Source organism: Schistocerca serialis, chromosome 8 (assembly GCF_023864345.2).
Source record: "Schistocerca serialis cubense isolate TAMUIC-IGC-003099 chromosome 8, iqSchSeri2.2, whole genome shotgun sequence".
Lineage (NCBI taxonomy): Eukaryota > Metazoa > Arthropoda > Insecta > Orthoptera > Acrididae > Schistocerca > Schistocerca serialis.
In genome coordinates, this window is record NC_064645.1 from 299,723,179 (window position 1) to 299,748,704 (window position 25,526).

At 41.9% G+C, this 25,526-nt stretch overlaps 1 protein-coding gene across 1 annotated transcript in view; it reads left to right on the forward strand.

The window, feature by feature from the left end:
- The window catches only part of LOC126416978 (odorant receptor Or2-like), a 66,669-nt gene extending 61,340 nt beyond the window's left edge, over positions 1–5,329 (forward strand). The window contains exon 6 of the mRNA XM_050084863.1: positions 5,273–5,329. Coding sequence (XP_049940820.1) covers positions 5,273–5,329 — 57 coding nt within the window. The remainder of the gene's footprint in view (positions 1–5,272) is intronic.
- Positions 5,330–25,526: the final 20,197 nt, after the last annotated feature.

Below are 25,526 nucleotides of genomic sequence, written 5' to 3' on the forward strand. Positions count from 1 at the left end.
CCAATGGCGGACGGAGCAAGGAGGACATCAAAAGCAGATTAGGACTGGTAAAAAGGCTAAGAGGATTCTACTAGTATCAAAGGTAGGCCTTAATTTCAGAAAGAAATTTCGGAAAGTATACGTTTGAGATCGATGCTAAAATGGAGGGTTAGCTTTCTTGTCTTCGTTGTGAATGAGGTAAGTTACGAGCCATTGTACTTCCGAATTTAGCAAATATACTGAAAAGGTAGGCAAGGCGTGACATCTTTGTGCATTTCACTGTATGACTGTCGACCATTAGTAGCATGATAGAAGGTGTCTGGTTTCTTCAAGGGAGTATCAGAATAAAGAAAGTATAGGGAAGTGACGCCCAGTCATACCACACCAGTGTCATTATAGGTGTGTTACGATAATCGGTTCTACAGTAATAATAATATAATTTTATAATTCTGTTTTTGCTTCTAATACCCAAATTCTTACTTTACAGTACCAAATATCTGAACCGAATGTATGAAACAAACAAGCATAAAATGAGTGAAAATATTAATTAATGCCTCTGAATATGAATGCATAGGTGTTCTCTAATAATACTTGTTCTGTACCTGGAATGTACTGCATCTTAGTAGCTAGTTTCGTTGTCATTAATGATCCTCAGAACCTGTTTCGACAAACTAGTTAAAGTGCGAACTTGATTTTCATCTCGTAAAATGCACTAAATTATCTCGTTCTGCAAAATTACTGTTCAGATAATTTATTTCAAAGAGGTTAGTGCGATTTTTGTTCATCTCGATATAGTCACATGGATTTCTAATTATCTAACTTATCATGTAGTCTCAGTAGCTTACACCCTTATTTTTTGATTAAACACACTTTTTTATTAATTACTGTGTCATGACGTAGAAATAGAATCGTTTAGAATAAGTTTTAACTAGAAAGTACTGGTGGATCTTACCAAACTCGAGTAGATAGATGATCATTATTTCTACTTACAGGCACTACATCGCCGTTGTAGTGCAGGCGGTGACTGGCGGACGGAAGATGGGCAAAATTTAGCTAAACTTATATGTACCATCGATGATGTAGTGCATTTAGGAAGAGACCTGTTGTTTCACACCAACCCGTGCGTAAAACAGCTCTGGTTGCTTAAGATTCGCCCCCCCCCCCCTCCTTCCACCACCCACCTCCGTTTTACTAAACCACCAGAAGTGTCTCTCTTTGGTCAGGTAATTCGTAAAATAAGACATAAGTGGCATGCAATACGATTTGTCGGGATATTCCATCCGCTGCTTACAAAGATGAAGGCAACCCGTCTGTGGATTATCTTCCTGAGTCCTGGTGTGAGATTTCCTCCCACCTCTTTTGCCACAAAGCCCTAGAAATTGATATCGTTCGTAGAAGCAGTAATAGCGCCATCGGATTCTCTCGAAAGTGCAATCTTATGTTCTGTCATTTCGAAACGATGAAAGGGGAAGCTATATAATTTTGAAATAATGTTCGTGAAAACTCTTGAGATGTGTTTGTTTACGGAAACACCGTAATTTCATAATCAATGAAACAATATATTATTTATTAACGCAAATCAGCCATTTTAATGTAAACTGAAACTGGAAGAGGGAGAAAGGAAAGGATTGACTGATAGCTGCATTACATGGAATCAGTGACGACAGGTGGAAACGGGTGCGGGACTGGGTTCGAAACCGGAGTTTCTTGTTTAGTAGGCTGGTGCGTTAAACACAGGGCCACCCGGCACACAGTGATATCGCAACTGCACGGACTATGACGGAACGCCTTACGGGCAATCCACATCCCCACTTAGCGCCACCTATCCAGTCTATGTCCAATTCCTCCAAGCTCGCTACTTTGAGATTCCCACAGGATGTCGGACGTACTTGTTCAACGGTATGTGCATTCATTGACCATCTAGCTAAATCACTTATGCGAATGCGTCGTGTCTGTTCTTTCGGACGCATTCATATAGCAGTGTTTGATACCTTGGTTTTGCGGCAGAATAGATCGAAAGGCATCACATCGCCAACTACATACTATGGCGTTCTTTCTAGATATCGTACTTCCCGCTGTGGGAGATCTTAACCGCTCTTACAGCTTTGTTATATTAAAAATGGTTCATCTTTTTTTGAAATGACTACTTTCTTGTATCGTATTGTTGTTGCGAGTAATTGTTTTTGACCAATTGACCTAAACTAACTAAAGTAATAAAAAGTAACTGTTATTAGTGAATATTTACTAAAGAAATTGCACTAGTTCGCGCCAGGATGGCTGCGACTTCACCGCGTATCGTGTCCTACAGTAACTGTCTTTGCCACACCTAGCCTCAGCCCACCGTCTACCGGCAACTCCAGATGGTCCAGCGGCGACCACAGCCAATATGGGAACGGTAACCGTACTTCCTGCTGTGCACTCTGCATTGCTGTCTGAGCTTATTGAACACTACTGATATCCGCAGGCGCAATTTAAAATGTAAATCCGGAAAATAATGAAAACAAATATAATCTGAAAATGATGATCACCTTACGGCTATAGACCACGGAGAGAGGTTGTAATAAGTATTTCCCCAAACCGTATTGGAGATGAGTCAATTAGAACAAAGTTTATGTTATCGTTATCGACTTTCTCATTCTAATGGCCGTGCATGTTCATGAATTTAAGTAAACTCGTTTATGAGACATATTGCTCGAGCAGTGTTTGTTTCTCGGCATCCCTTAAACGCGAATTTATTGTTGCAGTATATCATGCTTACGGGACTCAGTAATTTGGAATATCAATAACACCTAGCGAAGCTTATCCATACTTTCAGTAGAATTATTTGTGAACTATGTTTCTCACCTCTGACTTACATGACTTCACATGCTATCGCTCATAAATTTGTTTGTAGCCGTAGTACGAGATTGTTTCGAGAGAAAAGGAACAAGAGTACTAAAGTATTTGCGCTAGCAGAATAGAAACGCGGAAAACACAAGTTCGAAAACAATTTATTAGAGGCAACAAAACGAAACAATAATATAATTTCCAAAAGATCAACATACTCGATCGCAACTTCGGATCGACCCAATACCAAATAATAATAATAATAATAATAATAATAATAATAAAATAGAAAAGACCCGACTCCTCACGGGAAGCGAAAACAATAAATAATTGTAGAATGTCAGAAGATTCATCGACTATACCAAATCCATCTGCAAGAGATAGGTCAGAGGCCTCTGGCTGTGGCTGCAAGGGCGGCAGATTTCTATCATTCAAAGTGGTGCGTCGAACTGCCTTTTGCCTTTTTTTTATCCTTTATTGAGTTTCGATTCCCCCTGAAGGGGGCGGGCTGGCAGCAGCTTACTACGCCGCTCTTCAGCCTACAGAATTTGTTTTAAAAGGATGAAGATAATAAAAAATAAGTTGGCTATAAAATCGGTGACTTAAAGGTAAAATGGCAGAAAATTCTGGAACTTAAAACATAAAACACAGGGTTGATGATGCTAAGAAAATACACAGGAAGCAGAAAAATAACAGACAGATAATTAAAAAACACGGCGACAGTCTGGTTTCTGTTCGCAAGAGATATAAAATGCACACCCAGCGACAGCATGATTTCTGTTCGCAACACTGTGGAAAGACGCACAACACTGAACACTCACTTAAACACTGCACTAAAAAGTTGGCACAAATATGACATACCACAGCCGAGAGCAGGTGGGGGGGGGGGGGGGCGGGAACTGGACGGATGATGGGAAAATAGAAAAGGGGGGAAGGAGAGGAAAGGGGGGGGGGGAAGGAGCCAATGGAGAATGAGGACCCATAAGAGGGGAGGTACCTTTTGCCGGCAATGTGCTGCCTTATAAGGCCCGTTGGCGGAGGTATCTGCCGGAACTATTTGCGATCACGTGCCTAGCGTATCCAAGTAGCTCCTGGGCTAGCTGCGACCTCTGGTGAAGGTACTCTGCAGGCTCCGTGAACAGGTAGAGGTCCCTGGCGGTTGTTAGTGGAGACCTGGTGTTGTGTTCGTTGTAGACGCCGGAAAATATTTGTTTTGACAGCACAGACGACGTAGGTTTTCCATGTGAATATACGCCCTGTGATGCAGGCATCTCGGGTTGGTTGGACGTGAAGTGGGATGCTGATGCATTAGGCGCTACGATGTATGAAGTGGACGGCCACAGCAACTACAGCAACGAACAAAGCTAAAGACAGCGAAATATTAAATTCCCCCTCTTTGAAACTGAAAATCATGATACAGACAATATAACTGATGTATCCCGTCTGGAAGGCGGCGCGTGGGTCTGCTCCTGAAAACTTAAAGGTTGGCCGAATGCAGGAAGTGAGTAGGAGGACGAGAAGGTGAAAATCTCTCGGTACTTCTCTTAGAAATGGTTTTACTATATCACAGTATTAACTGAATACATAACTTTACACTGAGGTGCGAAGCTTTAGACCCGTCGTAAGTAGTACATAGTCTCAATAGCAAGCCAACACCCCGTGAAGTTCAAGTGATGTTTCTAGACGTCTTCTCTTGATGAAATGGGCTGAATCTGCAGCGGCGCTCGTAGAGCTGAACAGCGCCGGCTAGAGGGCGCTGTCGTCGGTGCCGGTGTCGTTGTGCCAACCTACGAACTTCCACCTACGCCATGGCGTCATAGCTATCGATACCACAGATGTGATACGAGGCTTGTAATGTTAATAGTATCGAGGAAAGTGGGAAGTGCTGTGGTCAGACAGCAGACACTAGACAAGAGGGTGGTGGTCCAAATCACCGTCAGGCCATCCAGACTTAGGTTTCTCATACTTTCCCGAAACCGCTTAAGGCGAATTCCGGTATGGTTCCTCTGAAAAGGACGGCCGACTTCCTTCCTCCTATTTCCATACTCCATATTTGTGTGCTTAGTCTCTAATGACCTAGTCGTCGGCATGACGTTGAAACCTCATATTGTTTCCTTCTTTCACATGACATTGTCGTCGGCGTGACGTTAAAAATAGTAGTTCAAGTTCACGAACGGCATTTCTTTCTGAATCACTGTCCGTAAAAATAACGAACTTAGCGTCGTCGACAGTTTTGTGTAATCCACCTCCATTGCTCTAAATACAGCGAATATGTGTAGGTGTATCAACAGTGCGGTATCCACGGAGCTGTTATGAGATGACTACCTTTTGTCATATTTTATAGTTTATTATCATTTAACTGTTAATCGCTTATCTTGTAATAACAAGGGGAGGGAAAATATGAGTGCAATGTCATAGTAATTAATAAACCCTGACATTTATAACGTCTTCTCCTGTTTTTTCACAGATTGTCAACGTCTCCTACTCATTCTTCGCCATCCTTCGTAATTTTAAAGAAGATTAGAAACTCTTCACTGTTTGGAAAACTGTTCCCGAAAGTCACCAGTTTCCTGGTCATGCCACTGAGAATGCACTTTCTCTTTTTTAACTGACGCTCTACAATATTTGTTACGAAATGTCGTAGCGCTGATAGTTGGAAGCATAAAATGAAAGACAATGTGTTAGCACATAAACAACCCACATTTAAGCGTTAGTAGAATTGTACCATAACTATATACGATGGGTAGTGAGAAGTTTCACATATAAATATATCATTTAATCACATTGTATGGTGGCACAGTTCAGACTGTTTATTGTTTCCTCCTAACACACCGTTTAATTACAATTAAAACTTTTTACATTCTAATTAAATCAAATTAAATTTCTTCATTCTCCTGTTGTGATAGCTCCATACCATTTGAAGTTGTATTTCTTTCCTAGATACTGGGGTAACGTAGTAAAAAAGTGTACTGTTAACTGAATGGTACAGTGTTTTTTTTATGTTAGGTGAATTTGTTAATACAGTGCAAAACATCGACCATTAACAATCCTTCCGCGTAATCATGTCACACGGAGGCTGACGCGATGGATATGGTACCAAATTACATCAAAATGAAATTGTTTCTCAGTAAACTGATGAGACTGACTTCAGAGAGAACACCTAAGATATTTTTTGCGCAATATAGACAAGGTTTTAAGAAAACACAATGCACTGATTGTAACATTCCTATTTCTTGAACAAATAGTATTTGACGGGAATTGCATATTGAACTATTTTGATATTAAATCACGAGTAATGCAATTTAATTCTGTGAGTGGGTGAGTGAGAAGACCGTTTCAGCTCTTATAACTGAACACAAAGTCGTAAGCAACTGGGTTAAGCATTTACAGCTCTGTTTAATTTGAACCATGCTAGTGCTAACTTCAGGTGCGTTGTGTTTGTATATCGAGAGAAGCATTCGTATTAAAATAAGTACAATGTCAGTATGCATACTCATTGTACTAAATAAAGTAACGTATCTGTGAATATGTGTAAATATGTTGTGTTAGTGAAGGGTCGTAACACAACTGCCCCTTTTCAGGCCTATGACTTTATTATTACAAGCTTTCCACCCGAAGAAACTCGTGTACCATCGGAAAAAAAATATACATTACAACTGTAAAAACAAATAACTTACAGCTTTATAATGAGCTCCGTATCTCTTGATGAATATTAATGCTTCTCAATTTTTAGAAAAACACAATCAATCACGAGTTTCTATAACACCATATACAATCGGGGTAAAACTGGAGGCATCAGATTGCGATGTACTTCTGCTGCATGCATTCAACTACATTTTAAAACTCCCTGACACATTTTATTCTATAATTTCATAATCATGTTTCATCATTGGTGTGTACCTACGAAGTAATACAGAGCATGAGAGAAGTATGCGTTTGTAACAATATAAAACTCAGTTTCTGCAACTAAATATCCCAATTATTCCCAACGTTCAACTACAGCAGCGAGACCATCTCCCAAATTTGTCTTCCACTAGTTGTTGGGAGGTCTCTCTCAGCAAAACCAACCCGTCTTCTAACATAAATACACGTACCAAACCCAAAGGCATCATAGATATATTCCATCGTAAATCAATGAATCGATTTATTCGTACAAAAATTAAAAGAGATAAGAGTACAACTGTCTTTAACCCGTATGGTAACAATTATAGAGCGACGTATAATATAACGCTGACAACAAAGATCGGGTCAGCCTGACACATTTCCCCATATACTGCTTATTTGTGACTGAGGAATGAATTCTGAAGTGGAATGTCTGGAGCGGTAGTCTGACACCAACTCAACCTAATTTCTTTTTCGGTTAATTCAAGTGATTACACTGAGGTGAAGTGACCGACACCAGTGAAGTAATCGACACAGTCGAACTAATCGACGAAAAGCGATTGTTTGCAATCATTGTACCCATTTTTCTCATACCCACACATTTTCTGAAAAATTTCTTTGTTATTATGACAAGTATCTGTGTAAACTGTCTATTAAAAATGGAAGGCTAAGAAATATCTACCCTGCACTAATTTGAAAAAAAAAATAGTAGCCTGCAGATCATAGTAGCTCTATTAGAGTAACCGTACACTTTACTGTCCAATAAAATCATTAATGACACCTAGAAGGCAACTATTCGTGAGACAGAAGACGCTTGAATAAAATTGTAAAACTGAAGACAGGAACAAAATCAGATGATAACGTTTCCTTGAGTGGTTCCAGTTAACATTAAATTACAGACGAGTGGATAAGACAGTATGTAGCAACTTCACTTTACTGTACCTTTTGCTCACAACAAATTTAGTTTATCCGTTTAGTGCATAGTGACTGGCACTGTAGGAAATTAGCGTTCACAGGTATCTCGTACACTGCGTACGACATTAACTCCCTCACTTGGCAGCCTAGGGACATGTAAAGGTTACACTGGTTCATATGTGATGCGACTTTATGTATAATCACTGGTATGTGGCTATCACAACAAATAAAGATAGAGATAGGAACAAATCTGGTACTTTATTACTGAATGGCTGTACAAAACGTAGTTATGAACAGCCCCTCAGTACCAATGTAAACGTCGAGTTTGTTCAAAATACTTAATTAGTAAATTCGTGCTCATAGCGTGCATAAATATCATTCATATGAATTTTGTTTTTAAGTGATTACTCTTCACAACATGAATATCTTTAAAATTGGCTGGTACATGTGGTTGCATTCTGAAAGGAGCCTGTGTATACTCATAATGTTTCATGCCAGGTTTCTTACGTACCGCTTCTTCACTGACAACATTCGTAATTTATTGTTTCCAGTGTTGTTGCATACTCACAGATAACGAGCATAAACAACTAATAATGTGAAAGAAGCTAAAGCACATGGTACAATCATATTTCTGGTTAACTTTCACCGTGCTCTGTACACCTGTAAATAAAAACCGTGTTATGATTCTAGCCCTTTTGGATACATTATTAAATTTATCAATGTATTCCATTTAAGATCACATATTTTTATGAGGTTCAAATTTCACTTTCTGAAAACGCCTGCAAATGTTATGTAAATGTTTGTAAAAAGTATAATTTCACTACTCTGGCAGTCACACACACAAATGTTTGATAATTTTATTATCTTTAAGAAACTCACCTTTAAATTTCATTTGGCCCAACTTACAAGATGTTTTGTTACACCAACAGCATCTGCTATCTAATTTCAATTTGTAGCTCACCACTTCCGTAGATTCTTGTAGATCAGCACGCTGCTATGCAATAAATGTTTTACATATGTTTCCCTTGTCTTCAGAATCTATCCTTATACGTCACGTGGCCATTATTTCAGTTAGGGAACTTTAAAAGCCACCCTAAAACAATATTTACCTTCTATTTATCCTATCTCATATTCGTTTTTCGACTTCATAATTTACAAAACAGTTACTGGTCGCGTTCTATTTTCTGTAGTTTTATGTGTATTTATTTGTCAGCTTAAATGTGTTTAATGATGGTGTGTGACCTACAGTGGAATTATTTTTAATTTACGTCAAATTACTGGATGTTGTACACTGTAGCAGGAACCTTGTATTACTTAAATTAAAAAATTAATGCATCTTCTAGGAGTCACAATACCTTATTCTCGTACACATATCATTCAGAATATTACATTCACCTAAATGACAGCCCCTTGGTAACACATGAGCACCTCTTGTTTTGTGCACTATACGACCCCTGGTAAGTGATTAAAGTGGATGGCACCCCATGTAAGCTCGCACACGACTCGTTTAAATTACAATCTATACTACAGCTGTATCACGATATCACTACAGCGATTATGGCGCAAGACTTGTCTTAATGTGTGATTTATGTAACAGATCTCGATTCGGGGCGACACGAGTCTATTATCAGGTTATGTAAAGTGGCGAAGGGTCGTACTACTACTTCGTGTTATTACACATAATAACATACATGTAATGGATGACGTCTACATTATCATATAGAATAAAGTACCTGAAAAGTAATATGTCATTAAGCAGAGTCAATACTGACAGGCAGGCAGCAAGCAAGGATTATCAAAAACACAAGACACTTCGCTATAAATCGTAGTATAACATGAAAAATTGTTGGTGGTGCCGGTTGCTGGCGAATTTAGATGAAATAGGGATGAATGAGTGAAAATGTTAAACGAAAACGCACAATTGTCTAATAGTAATTTCTGCCTCCACCTGTGAATAGCTGCCACCAACCTAAACTCCTTAGCACAGATAAAGTTTTAATGATTATAGTTTGTAATTTATAATGTAAGCAGTGAGTACATTTTGGAACGTGGGTCAGTAATGTTAGTGTATGTGGGATTATACAGCAGTGAGTATTATGCTCTGTCACATCTCAATAGCTGCAAACATTATAACACCGTTGCAAGATTGTTTCTCGGTTTTATTATGACTTGGTATATATGCGCTCAGATGTTTCCGCGTCGACAGCAGTAGCACTAGTGCCGCTCATGTACCTGCAACAAGATAGTTAAATTTTTGTTAAATGATTGGCCCTCGATCTTCGTCAACAAGAGGAGGTCTGTGACAGTGTTAAGTGCTACCGGTAATTATGAGCGATTATATGACGATATCTATAAGAGAAAGTGTCATATGTACTACATGTTTGACATATCATGGTATATTTTACGGTAGGTGATACTACACAGCAATGAACACAGCTTTTCCTTTAATGCATGTTGATATGCATAATAACGCAAAGTAATGATTTTTAGTTTCCTTGTTTGGTAGGTCTTGGTAATGGAATCACAGCTTTCTCAGACAAATGTAACAGGACGGTACCCTTCCTACACGGAAGATCCATCTAGGAAGTGCCATGTGTAGTAATAAACAACTTTATGATGAAACGATAAGTGTGGCCAATAAAAAACTAAAGTTTATCCCCTCATTTCGTGGTGCTGCCTGCATCATCGTCGTGTTCCATAAGTGATCTGTGAAGTATCCCCTACAAAGCACAACTGTCACAATCATTCTCGATAGTTTGTGTCAGTATTGATAGAACAATATCTTTTTAAAGATTCTACAGTCAGCAAAATATTACCAGTAGTTCGATTCGAATTACTAGCCCGTGAGTCCTCAACCTGGAATCAGGTTTGCTTTCAATGAAATTTCACCTCGACCGTTCGTATTTCGCTGCTTATTTTTACGAAAGCTGCCTCTCGTTAAGTATCACAAAGCTACGCAAACCCGTTTCCTGACCTTTTTGGCGTGAGGCCAGGCCAGGCAGAGGGTATCGGCTGACACTGGCGGTAAGCTTGCAGGTTCCTAGTTAAACCCAGGTTCCTCTGAAGACTGGCAGGATTTCCGGCAAAGACAGCCACTGTGTGGCCCCGAGATCGGCGAATCCAGTTGGTTGCCTGGAACCATCAGCGGAAGCCGACAAATCGTAGATCAGCGGCTTCGTCTCCTCGTTGAGTACTTCAGCGGTAAATTTGACGATGACTTGACCGGAGTGGTCTCAGAACACTAGAGAAATGCTGCTAGCAGTAAAGACTGGAGCATTGGTACTACCTTCAGCCGGCTGTTATGATAGGAATCAGGCTATCGCCGTGCGTTTGGCCTTGTGGAAACGTCACATTGTGCGACACCACGTAGCAACACTATCATTGGCGGTTGAACACGTCATCGCAGAATGCTGTGCCAGCACAATGCATTGCTCAGCTGCGGAGCTACGTCGGTGGTTGGCCTGTAAACTCCCTGGCTAGTTACTGAAGGCCAGACTGAAACACATGCCGCAACGTCTCCTCTCCCTTTTCTAGAATTCAGTCCTCTGAATTTCAGGCAGCTTCTGAATGTGTGAATTACTAAAACAGTGTTTTTTGTCGGTTACCGCTTCTGAAGAATGTACGTACTGCCGTAGCTTCTTCTACTTGCCTTCACCATACACATCGGTTCAGCCTTAAGTTCACGTTTCGCAGTGTCACACTTTCCACACTTGTGTACGCATTTTACGTAGTCCTCGCTGTGCAAGTAACGCGTACCTGTGCTGTCTCACGAAGTCTCTAGGTGAAGCTAAGCACCACGACACTGAAGCTCTACAAAATTCACTCATCCATTCAGGAGCAATTTTAGTACAGATTGTAGCATACGGTTATGGACTACTGGAGGTTTTCTATTACAACATCGTCTCCCCATCACAGTACTTTAGTTCCATCTAATCTACAATTACAGATTACAGATACGCTCATACATGAGAAATATATTCTCTGAATCAATGCCTGTCTTCATCATCACTCTCATTCAACACTAACATAATCCTCGTATTTCTCACATTATACACTATCTAATTTATCGATTGCGTCTCATCAGCAGGTCGTAAAATCTGCTACTTACAGCGCAAGAATTCAGGTAGAAGAGTTGGCCATTATCTATCAGAATACATTGTGAATTATCATCCAAATCTGACAGCTTTACGTCTCCTCCAGGAGAGAATCACTCAGCATATCCTGCCCAGATGCTCCGCGATATAACTGACGTATTTGACTGGCAACAGGCGTTCTAGCCACTACATTCTGTGCTATCTTATTTTGACCTTTATTTTACAGCTAGCCACAGGCGCTCTTTCAGCTCCAGCCTGTGCGACCTCACTGCATTTCAACTGCTGCTATGCACCTAGCACTTTCACTCCACCACAGTTTTCCCGACAAACGTGAAACGTTCTGCTATAAAGACAACCGTAATATTTTGCACATAACCCTAATGATTATTTCTGTGAGATTGTTTGCTGTCAAGCTACCTGAATTTCGGCGGACTGGGAGTGGAACACTGCTGGTGTCATCGCCAAAGACCCATCTCATATGTGTGCACTAAAATTTTGCCATAAGACAATTTTGCAGCCATGCGGTGCCTGTTGAGACACTGTTCTATTGCTTATTTCCTTCTGAGCTGTATAATGGTTTTCATATTCTAACTGGAGAAAAGAATGACAGAGGGAATCAGGAGACTGTAGTGCAGAGATGGAAAAGAAGAGAAATGTTCCACGTATGATTCAGGCATACTATGTAGGTCAACTAACGTTGAACCTCGAATTTACAACTTACATGACAACATTACCTTCACCAAATTACACTTACACTCCTCTAATAAATACACACCTCTCTACGACTTACATTCGCCTGTACTTGCCGCCACCCACGACTGTATGTGGTTCAGCGAAAAATTTCCTCTCTTTGCCTACACGACCCACAGACTCGTACTACATCAAAAGACTCAGCACACAGTGTGGAATACCCAGATCAATTGCGCTGAGTTGGTCTCACCAGTCCCAGGGATCCTCCTCGTGATCCTATTCCCACGCTTACATTTGCCTTCATTCCCAACGTAGTGAGAACAGTATTCTACTTTGAAGGAAAAAGGGAGCAGAAACCTACTCAGCAATATAGGATGCACGGCACCCACGGACATCTAAGTTCACACAGGCTGCTAAATTCTCATGATGAATTAGATGACATCGGTAGTACTCCGACAGTACACTTCTGATATTAGATTTGCAGTGCACTCGTTTCTTACGTTGATATAATAATCTGGCTGGTTCTGTCCACACTGTTGATGTTTAACGTTTGAAAAGTTGGAGATCGAAATGAGGAGGACCTTTCGAGTCATATCCAGAATCACCAGTTTGATGTTAGTCGACGTTTTCTATTTGACCATGTGAAGCATTGTAAACCTATTCTACCACAAATTTCGCAATGGTGACACAATAGCCAGGAATTTATTCATGTCTGATAGTTTCTTCTCAGTAATACGGGTTTTATTTCAATATTAAAATTGGAAATATGGCACCAATATTTTTGTAACAAAGTATCACTGATGATAAGTGCTTTAAAGATAATGACTTGCAATATACTGTTCACTTTCTTCTACCACCAGGACAGTTGGTGTACAATAGAAGGTTAGCAGTATTGATCAGTACTTTCTTGCGTAAATTAATTTCTTTTCGTCTGCATTAGCATCCTTTGAAATATGTAACAATATATTTTCGACGTCTTTTAAATATGTAAATTAGGTAGCTGGATATATTTAAAGAACCCAGTCTGTCACCCAATCTATTTTTCGCTATAGAAAATGCCCGTGTATGGAGTATGAAGCGAGTTATTTTTTCATGTCGTAGAACATTGGTCTCATAACTGAACGACGTGCGTCATAAACATATGAACAGGGACAAAAAAAAATTACAACAACAAGGCGGTGTTGTGTGACCTTAAGGAAAATTAGGAGACGTGGTTCTATATCTGAAAGATGATGTATATTCATATTTCGCATCAGTCACATCATGGTGGCGTTAGTGAGATCACTGTGAGGACGCTGTAACGGTAGTGAGCGTTAGTTACCTTTGAGATTGGACGTAGCGAACTGACGTTTGTCAAGAATGCCATTAAGGCGACAAAGACGCCAGTATCAAAACCTCACTGAGTGTGAACAATGTCGTATAATGGGGCTACGAGAATCTGGATGTTCTTTCTACGATACTACAGTCAACAGTAACACTGTGCATGACAGCTGGCAGTGGAAATCAGGAGAAAGTACGGTGCTAAGGAGACGCCTAGTCTCCGAGCCAGACGATCTGTAGTGAACATTCCACTGAGGCCAAACCACCGCCATTTGCTACTTCATTAATGTCAAGCAAGAGCTCATTGGAAGGCAAGATGTAGATCTGTTATGACGTCACACGCTGTGTCACATGGGCTTGGAGGGCATGGGACGTTTACCTTCTACAGCACTACTAACACTGTCACTACGCAATTCGTTAATATTTGACATTTGCATCTCACAGTTAGGTAAATCACAAGCGTCCTTAGCCTCAGTTAACTGTACCACTGTATCCAAAGAAGGATTAGGTTGGTTCAAAATAACAGCACGAATTGTATCAACACAAATATTTTGAGTTATAGACACGCAGCATGACATGATTGTCCACAACGACACTAAAATTTGAATTGCCTAATTAAAGTCTGTAACACAGTGCTCCACAGTTCACGAGTTCGACCTACTGACCACTGAAGGCGGAAAGATTTGAACCTTTCAGTAGCCACGAATGTTTCTTCACGAAGGTAAGTTGTTAACTTCCTGATTAAAGTCTCGATCTCTAACTGTTCTGGTCGTTTGTCAGCAAACAATTTCACTATGTCAGTGTAAACTTCATTGCCCATTACGGGAAGAAAAAATGCATTTCTCTTTGTACCTTGCAACTTGTGAGCCTCCATACGTTTGATTTATCAGTTGAGCTTATTATTCCGACCAGTTCTCAAACTGTTTGTTGAGCCTTCGAAATGGTGGAATGACTGACAGAGGCTATAGCTGAGGCTAATGTGCTGCTTGGAGGTTCTGCTGTTGTTGTTGTGTTAACTACGTCACGACGAAGATATCCTGAAAGTCATCTTCTAGTGGTAAGTGAACCGGCTTCAGCCGGTCTATTGACACAGTAACACTCTTATCGCGAACTAGGATAGTCATGGCCTGGTCCGTACGGTGTAGTACTTTATAAGGTCCCGTATATGGCGGCTGCAATGGAGTTCTGACTGCGTCGGTTCGCAACATTACATGCGAGCATTTGCTCAATTCTCGACGTACGAACGACGGCCTAACGCCATGCCGTGTCACTGGTTGTTGCCTAAGCTCGGCAAGTTGAGCCCTTACTCTCGTTAACAAGTGCGGTAGGTCCGTCTCACCTGAACTCTTCTGAAAAAACTCTCCGGGTAGGCGTAAGGTTTCCCCGTGTACTAATTCCACTGTAGATGCTCCGAGGTCAAGTTTGAAAACAGTGAGTAAGCCTAGTAACACTAGTGGCAATGGTGCTTACCAATTCTCGCCATGGCACATTAACGCGGCCTTAAGTGATCGGTGCCACCGCTCCACCACGCCGTTGCCTTCCGGGTGATATCTTGTGATACGGTGATGGCGGAACCCGCACATGTTTGCCAGCTCCAGGGGCAAGGAGGATTCGAACTGACGTCCTTGATCCGTCGTGACATGTACCGGACGTCCGAACCGTGCTATCCACGTCGTCAAAAACGCCCGGCTGACTGTCTCTGCTGATATGTCTGAAATGGCGATTGATTCTGTCCATCCGGCCGTTGTGGCCGTGCGGTTCTAGGCGCTTCAGTCTGGAACCGCGTGACCGCTACGGTCGCAGGTTCGAATCCTGCCTCGGGCATGGATGTGTGTGATGTCCTTAGGTTAGTTAGGTTTAATTAGTTGTAGGCTACTAATGACCTCAGAAGTTATGTCGCATAGTGCTCAGAGCCATTTGAACCATTTCATTCTCTCCATCTCGGAAATCTGTCAATTGCCGTCACTAGATACCGATAGCCTTCGGACATTGGCAACAGTCCAACAATATCCAGATGCACATGTTTGAAAAGGCCAGTTGGCCAGTCAACTTAACCCACTGGCTTCTTCACATGGCGTCCCACTTTACATCGCTGACAATCCAGACACGTCTGCGGCCACTTCCGACAGTCTCTCTTAATTCCTGGCCACACGAAACGCTCCGTCCTGAATTTTACACTCGCTCGGGGTCCCGGATGAGCCAAACCATGTAACTCTTCGAATACTTCCGGCGCAAACTCTCCGACACAAAAGGTCTAGGCCGTCCCTGTTCGGTATCGCCGCACAACTGTATTGTCTCACCTTTTGGACACAATTTTCTTAACTTGAACCCGGTGGGCGTGCTCTGCCGAAAAACCTGCTGTTGTACGTCATCCTTATGCTCTCTCGCCATTGTAGCATAGTTCACTGAATACTCTATTGCCGCAACTCGTGAGAAGTAATCTGCCACCATATTCTCTGCCCCATTAATATGTCGTTAATCAGTAGTAAGCTGGCTTATATATTCCGGTTGCCTGAATTGTTTAGGTGTCAAAGTATCCGTACGCTTGCAGAATGCGAAAGTGAGCGATTTGTGATCTGTAAACAATGTAATTGGTCCGGCTTCCACGTAAGGCCAGGAATACCTTATGGCTTTGTAAGCAGCAAGCAGCTCTCTATCATACGCACACCAATTCCGCTGTGGGTCTGTGAGTTTCTTGGAGAAGAATCCTAAAGGCTGCCAGTGACCAGCAGTCCACTGATGCAACGCTGCCCCAATCGCCACCTGACTTGCGTCAACAACAATAGCTAGCTTCGCATCTTCCTCTGGGTGAGCTAGTAAAACCGGTTGCTTTAGGCTTTCCTTGATCCGCTAGAACGCGCGCTGCATGCTTGATGTCCATTGTAGCTTCTGATTTTTCATGGTGTTCGTGCCCGCCAAGGCCTCCGTGAGTGGCACTTGTAAAGCCGAAGCTCCTGGCAGATGTCTGCGGTAAAAATTCAAAACACCTAGGAACCTCCGCAATTGTTGCAAATCTAACGGGCGAGGCATCTGCTGTATAACCTCGACCTTCTCCTGCAAGGGAAGGATCCCAGCTGCTGAGACCCAGGTAAGTCACCAGATCTTTACGCAAACTGCATTTAGCGTCATTCACCACTACACCATAATTATGTAGCATCTCGAAAACTGTCCGAAGGTGCTCTTCGTGGAGGGCTGCTGTCGCTGAGAGCACCAGTATATCGTCTAAATAGGCGAAAGTGAGATCTAGCCCTTGCAGCATCTCATCGATGAAACGTTGCCGTGTCTGTGCAGCGTTTTTTAAAACAAATGGCATGCGTAAAAACTCGGAAGGACCGAAAGGTGTAGTGACTGCTGTCTTCGATATGTCACTGTCGGCCACCGGTAATTGGTGGTATACTTTTTTACAGTCGACTACACTGAAACATTCAGCTCCGGCCTATTTATTTGTAAAGTCGCGATTGTTGGGAACCGAATACCGATCAAGTATCGTACGGGCATTCAACAACCTATAATCACCACAGTGTCTCCAACTTCCGTCTTTATTCCGCACAAAATGTAAAGGCGAGGCCAACGCACTATCAGATCTTCGTATCACTCTCATTTCCAACATCTCTTCGAACTCAGCTTTTGTGTTTGCAAATCTGTCTGGGGCCAATCTTCTCGGTCTGAGGGAGACCGGAGGCCCGGGCACTGTGTTTATGTGGTGAACTGTGTGATAGGCCACCATGGCTATCGGCTGCGCTGACGGTTCTCTAAGTCGGCATACTTCTTGTCAGTCCAACCGAACCGTGTACCTTCTCTGTGATTATTCCTACATGACCCTCCCACCACTTCTTTGCCCTTTCTGAGCTGCGATAACCGAATGTCCTTCGCAATACCGAGTGCATGTAGAAAATCTGCTCCTAATATGCACTCTGCCACACTTGCAATGACAAAAGTCCAATGACAAATAATGCTAGGTCCTAAATTCACTTCTTTGACACAACAGCGATACGTCACTATGGGCTGTTCATTTGAAGCAAAATGATGTGCTGTCACTGAGGGAAGAACATTTTCCCTTTGGCCACGTGCTGACATCAGACCCCGTGTCTATCAAATAATAACACGAAGCCGTCAAATCCCGAACATAAAGTCGCAGAGATACCGTTAATAAAGAAACATCTGTACTTGCAGTCCCCATGCTATTTACGCGGCGAGCGTGACTGCACGGTAGAACGCACTTTGAGGCTCGCTCCCCAAATCGTCGATGATACCAACACAACTGCTCCTTCCCGGCATCTCCGGTGTCCTTATGTGTCGGCAGGACCTCCGAACCGGTAGCTCTCAACGCCTTCATCTGCCTCTGCAGCCCGTCTAGCTGCTCCTAGAGTTTTTGAAGTTGTGTAACAGTTGCAGCGCGCCGGCGCTTATTAATCGCCGCCGCTTCGTATTCTTCCGTCGTCGCCTCCACCTTTGCTATACTGAGAGAATTTGTTGGTTCAACAGTTGCATGAACCCTGTCAGCGAGTTGGAGTAGTGCTTCTATATCGTATCCGTCATTCGCTGCCACAGCTGCTCTTACTGCAGACGGAAGCTGTGCCGCCCAAACGGAATGAAGTGTAGTGTTCGAACATTCATTTTCCGTCACGATTCCACGCAGATGCCTCCAATATTCGGAGGGAATTCTGTCACCTCTACGTTCACCTCGCAACACCTGGCAGGTTCTTTGATCTAGCGGTTTAGTAAGCCGGCTTATTAAAAAGCCCTTCAGTGTTGTATACTGCTGCGTTTCCGGCGGCCTTCTAATTATCTCTTCAACCGATATCGCTGCACTGGCATCCAGACTGTTTGCCGCTATCATGAACTTTTCCCGGTCATCAGTTACCCGAATATGCATGAATGCCAGTTCTAACATGGAGAACCAAAGTTCCGGTTTATCGGCCAGGAACGGCGACGGGCGTACTTTCATGCGTTGTCCCAGCGAATCTTCCTCTCGTATGTGTGTTCCGGCGGCGGATTTTGCTCTGGTAATATCACTGTCCCGCTCCGCTGAATCCATTCCGTGGTGTCGAACGTTGTTCCAAACTCCCGAACCTGACCGCGCAGCGTACCCTGCCGGTGCACTGATCGTGCTGTAGAGCGTCTGCCGTTTGGCGTATGTTGTAGTGTACCTTCGTTGTCCTCCTCCTCTGCCTCTTGCTGTACGTGTTCTTTTGTCTTTGGGGTCACCACTTTGTAGCCACTACGTAGCTCCGTTCTATTAATGATAGACTCGTTCGAATTCTTAATGTTCAACTTTATAGTGAAGCAATGAGCCAGACATTAACATAGAACATCTATGACAAAGACATACACAAAGCAAAGAGTAACCGATTATGTGCACACTGGAGTCTTTGCCGCTGCCCCTGTACTGTGCACACGCAATTACTCGTCTGCGTGCTCCCACAACATCGTGCACAGTGTATCACAGAAAAATGGTTCAAATGGCTCTGAGCACTATGGAACTTAACATCTGTGGTCATCAGTCCCCTAGAACTACTTAAACCTAACTAACCTAAGAACATCACACACATCCATGCCCGAGGCAGGATTCGAACCTGCGACCGTAGCGGTCACGCGGTTCCAAACTGAAGCGCCTAGAACCGCACGGCCACACCGGCCGGCAGAGTATCACCGAGTCTCTGCGTCCTTGTTACGGTTCTGTGGCTATACAGGTACAAAGAATGCTGATATTGTTGGGTAAGAGAAACTCCGCAGTTCCAAAAAGGCAACGTCAAATGTCCATAGGTCACTTACACTACAATGTACAACAAGGACATTATGCACGAAATGTCAGTGAGTCTTTGTTATGGTTCCGTCGTGAAATGAGTCCTGAGCATCCAGTCAACTACTGTGACACTGATGTTGCTGAGTCAAAGAAAACATTTAAAAACGGAACCGTCAAATGTGCTTAGTGCGTTTACGCTTCAGTGTAAAACTTTGATTGTTTGTACACCCTTTCGCAGAAAAATTTCAATATTATTTTACACATTTGTGTCCAGAGTCATCCATGATTGTCTGAACGAGTTTCATTTAAGATAATACTCTCCGCCCATTTATCTTTCAGTCCTGATTTTCATATGACGCTGAAATTTGGACAATGTAAAAGTATGACGAAGAAAAGATATCTCGTCATTTTCAGTAATATCTTGAGCGCCCATGGACGTAGCATCTGATAATGGTACTACTGAGACGACATAGAGCATAAAACATCTCTTGACACTCTATGTCCAGCAAGCATATGACCTGATATTGAACACATATGGATCATGCTGTAAGCCGATTCAGTTACTTATTGTACCGTGTACTTTTTCTCAAGATATCTCATTGCTGATACTGTTAATGCGCATGGGAGATCCTACCACCTCCTTCCACCCTGATGGAATTAGAATATCCTCCTTTGCCCCTCCGACCACCACCCAATATCTTCATGCAGAGAGTGGAAAACCACCAGGATACATCGCATGCAAAGGCAGAGAGAAAGAACGTAAATTTGCATGGAAAAAATTTCTGCTTTGCGTGCCACACACTGCACAAATTCCCGGTCTTGAAAACTATGTTTCAGATGCTAGTATGAGTATAGACAGGGTTTTAACTGAGGTTTTAAATCTCTGAATAATTCTAAAAGTATTGTAATCAGTCGCTGAATACTGTCCTATTTTAAAAGTGGATAGAAAGATTAGCATCTGTCTTATGAATAATAAACCTGTTGACATTTTCGTCATTCCAGAAAATCAGTTTCTTGCTTATTAAATTAATTTAATTAAAATAACTTAACACATCGACTTAGAAGTTTGCACATCCTATCTTATCTGTTACACAGTCAAGTAGGAACACACCAGTATGTAAGTGATGTCACATGGTGCCATTTATTAGGAACATATCGTTGTACACTTCCTTCTGTGCTGTAGCAAAATGATGTCTGTGCAGTATATAGTCTGGAGAGAAACAACCTGACAATAAGTTTAGAATAGGCTAGGGGATGTCGAGTCGAACGAACTTTTCTGAATAGCTTCTAGTCAGAACTGAATCGCTGTGGATCCTTGGCCATAAAACGACACACATTCACTGAGTTAAAGTGTGTGTCTTAAATCAAAATTTGGGAAGCATCCAGAAGGGGAGGAGACAAGTTCAGTCACACTGGAGTCAAATTAAAGACAACTTGTCAGTGTGAGACCACTTGCCAGTACAGCGTTGTACGCCCTCTGGGCTCGAAGCATGCACTTACTCTGTTGGGTCGATGACATAAAGCCATCGCTTCCTCTTCTGAGGCAAGTTGGCGCACAACTGTTGTAACTAGTCCACAATATCCTTGGTACTGGCACTGGGGCAGACAAGAGGTCTGAACGTGTCCCACACATCTTCCATTGGCAACAGTTCTGGAAATCTTGCTAGCCACTGGAGTATCTCAACATCAGGCACATAGTTCACAGAGGTAAGTCCCATGTGTGGACGAGCCCTGTACTGCTGATAAATGGCGCCATGATACTGTCGCATGAGAGGTAACAGAACAGACGGTGTCTGTGACTTCAGAGTTCCCCCAGTCACCGTCATCTGTGACATGAACTCATACCCAATGGCTCTCAACACCATGACTCCAGGAGTAACACCACTGTGCCTCTACAAAGTGTTTGAAGAATGAAGCATCTTTCCAGGTCAACATCATACCGACTGACGATGGTCGTCCATGGTAGTGCACAACCACGATTTATCGCTGAACACCATCCGACGCCGTTACCAGCACGCCATGCTGTGTTTGCGAATTAAATCCGTGATGTTAAAAATAATCTTCTGAAAAACACTATAGGAAAACAGAAAAAGGGTTACATTGTGCTTTACAAAAAGCCGAGTTTATAAAGTCAAAAAATACACTGTACTCCAAAATAGTACCGCAGTAAGATAGTCGTCTTGACTGTGTATGATATAGTGTTACTAATAATGGAATCTAAGGGTTGCATGTTTCGGTTTTCGCTGTCGTACAGGCAGTATCAACGGCCTTTTGTTCTGACAAGTACAGTAAACTACAAGGTAAGTTAAAACGAAGGGGAAAAAGAAAACAAAATTCAATTTTTAAACCCATTTTTTCTCAAATCACTCATTTTTACAGCAAATGCTCGAGATTACTGTATATAACACCGCTGTACAGCACACGGGAACAAGTAAAGTGGAGCAGAATTCTGTTCTCACCTTCATTGTAGCTTTTAAGGTAGCAGTACATAAATGTGACGGTTTTAGTGGTGTTAGTTTTTTACTTATATACCACAGCCCCTTGTGAAAAATTTTAACAAATGCATTTGATATGTTTGCTACTGCATCCTGCGGGAATCAGAGAACAGATATAACTTTGAAGGTACGATTTTCCACGTAACTGAATTTATATTTAAATTATTTATTTTACAGTTTTCGCCTCATGGCTATGTGTCGATAATAAATAGTCCAGAGTATGTAATTGCATATGTTGTGTCCAGGCGAAAATACTTTCTTCTGGTCACAGGCGTGGGCTCTTTCATTGCTCTGTGAGAAAGATTATCAAACTAGAAAATATGAAATATTAGTCCACTTTATAATGTAAATGAATAAAATATTAATTTAACTTTGACACAGAAGTATTAGTTCTCTTCATTACATAAATAAATAAAAAATTAACTTCACTTTGACACACGTTTTTGCCACAGGAGTAATGGATAATTTACATTTGCCACAGACTAACAAAGCATACTGGATGCACTAATCGACAAAATGTTCCCTTGAGGTACTTGTTAGACATTAATAAAATAAGAAGTTTACTTGAAACTGCAACCACTCCCTGGTCCTAGACTACGATGTTGACTGCTGTAGCTGAGGCCTCGAACTTGACAGAGCTTTTGCAACCTCGACACCATATTGACCTCAGGGTAGGGGCGCTGCTATGCTGGCAGGGGAGGCCTGGTAGTCAGTTGCGCCTCTCATACGTCGTTGCAGATTACCACAAGCCCTGGCCAATCTCTGTGGTACTGATTCGGGTTGCCAACTTTGGTGTGGTAACGCCATTTCTGTACAATACTAAAGCATACAAAGATGTTAAGGAGGAATACAGATCGTAATTATAAAAGTATTCCAGAACGGAAATAACACTGTTAGTTTTAGTAATACTAATTACTACTACTAGTAATAATAATAATAATAATAGCAATAAGAAATTACCAGAAGCACCAATTAATTTATAATTTACTTTAAAAATGAGATGGGGAAGATATCTGCATCTGTCGTCCAATTCATTCACATTTCGACACTCACGTGGAATTATTTGGGGAAACTAAGGAAAACCTAATTTGTGCATGTTCTCTGATATAAAAAATTCTATACCAATTATATTACAGCTTTCGCACTTATTAATGAATTTAGTGATGCGCATGTGTAAGAACGGATACGATGTAGAGGATGACCAGTACTACGTTCCATTCACCGCACTGAATTACATACATGAGACACACTTAAGTGATTTTACACTACTCCTCCTGGGATGGAAACAGTATACAATTTGAAGAAAATTTAAAAAGCGATCATTGTCCCCAAACAGCTAACAAGTGTTAAAGAGTACAGCAAACGCTTTTTAAACAATAGTTAACCATGTGTTTGCACCACAGAGGTTTCTCCAACGTTTTCACTTAGCGAATTCTGTAGACAAGTTCTTTTTTTGCTATTTTGACTTGTAGTTTATAAATTTCATAAGTGAACAGATATACTAAGATGTCAGTGTAAGACACACTAGCTCTACAATTCGAGACATAAATGAGCCTCGACGATTAACACTGTATACAACACAAATATCTCGTTTAAGGGCTACAACTGTTCTTTCCGCTAAAACTTTATCTCACTTCATTATACAATATGGTGTGGCGGCACCACCATTTAGGATCGGAACGTTAGTTTTGTGCGATATTCTGAGCACAAGTTACAGCCAGGTGAGGCCCGGATTGCAGTGAGTTACGTAAAGCAGCAGTTGTGAAGGCTAATAGAGGCCACAGGGGCGTAGAACTGCTGGAGAGGGCACACACACAGCAGTTTGCATGGGGCAAGTCGCAGGCAAAAGGGGTCTACTGGCCAACCTAGAGTGTTATGCATACGTTAACGAAGCGGCATGCTTGACAAAACAGAGGTGCACAGCCGAGTATATATAGCTGTCGTTTTCTAACGAGATTCATTCAAGTGTGGCTGCTCTCCTGGACGGCAGGGCGTGTCACGCCACCAATTACACACAGCAGCAGATGAGGCGCCAACATTCCAGTCTACAGCAGGTCATTGGCTCTACCCCCTGAGGAGGCCGCGGTGGGGTCCGTAGCCAGCCAGCCAGCGGCGGGCCACTCCACAACTCGCTACCTCAGGCAGTCGTCCTGGCTTCCAACACACGCTGGTGACAACTGGTGTGAGGGTCACAGATTCGGCTACAGATCGCAGCCGCTTGTCGTCGCCGCGTCCCAAACCACGCCGGTTAAGGAACACAGTGCAGACCATCTTGCAAATGTCGGCTGGATGCTCAGTGGCTCCTTGGAGCAGCGTGGAGGCAACGAGTACAGGGAGAGCTGAGTCGGCATGGACACAGACCGCTGAGTCAACTGTCGCATCCTGACGACGATGCAACACCACTGGCGTAAAAGGCCGGCTTGACACAGCACTGCATTACACAGGCTGCTGGGGTGCTTCCTCAGCATTGCGGGCCCTGTGACACAGACCAAGAGGAACGAGGACACTATAGTTAAAAACAATAAATAACTTGGGAAGTTCTCGTCAAATTTTAACACGCACCTCCTGGCACTCATCCGTTACAATGGTATTGAGAATTGGAAGTTCGAGCAGACGAACAGATTTCAGAACATCACTTGTGTATTGGCATTACATTAGAGGTACAAGCAGTGGTCCTCTGTAGGAGGCCATGAATAAGTGCTATGAGAAGCTCCATTTTATTCCTCATTCCCAGATTTGTAGTTTGTTCTGCTCTACTAATAATATCACCTTTCAAGGAAGAAAATGACTTTAAAAAATTACGATATTGTGGAATATGAGAATTTAAATGTCGTCACATATATGGAACAACGAGGAATATCTTGGACTCCATCCGTCTGCATCCTCTGACGTAGTAACAGAATTTGCAATTTAGTGACAGATCTGATAATTTGAATGATTGGCCGGTGCCTCAGATGCCTTTGAACTGGTGGTATACTTGAAAATAAATATGCAACTAGTCACTATTTTGATTTTTTCAATCTTTAAAGTGGATTGTTTAATAAGGGAAAAACCCATTTGTTATCCTGAAGAACTATTATTATATTTCATAATTTTACACCACTCAGTACACCTGTTATGTCACAGTGCCACAACGAGGACAGTATACAGAAGATCAAATAGTTGTTAAGATAAAGAGAAGTACCAGAAGGAAAAGTAAGACCCCAAACCAAATTCCTAGCAGAAAAGATATACGGAATATGAAAAAAAATTGAGTTACAAAACTACTTTTGTGTGCTTACGTATACTGCAAGTGTTCTTCATGTGAAGTTGTTACATTCAGTACTGAAAACCTGTGCATAACAATCGAACAGTTACACACCTTCATTTCGAAACTCTGTAACGCCTATTCATCAGTATAAATAATAAATCTTCGTTAATAGTAATATATAATCGTTTTTAAAATTTAAAATAAATTACATATCTTCAAGGAAGGTAAAATTTTTGTCCTTCTTCCTCGACTTTCAGTTATGTTTTTGTGAACCTAGGTCCACTGTGTTTTCTTGCAGTAACATATTAGTCTGTGAACCAAGGGCTGAT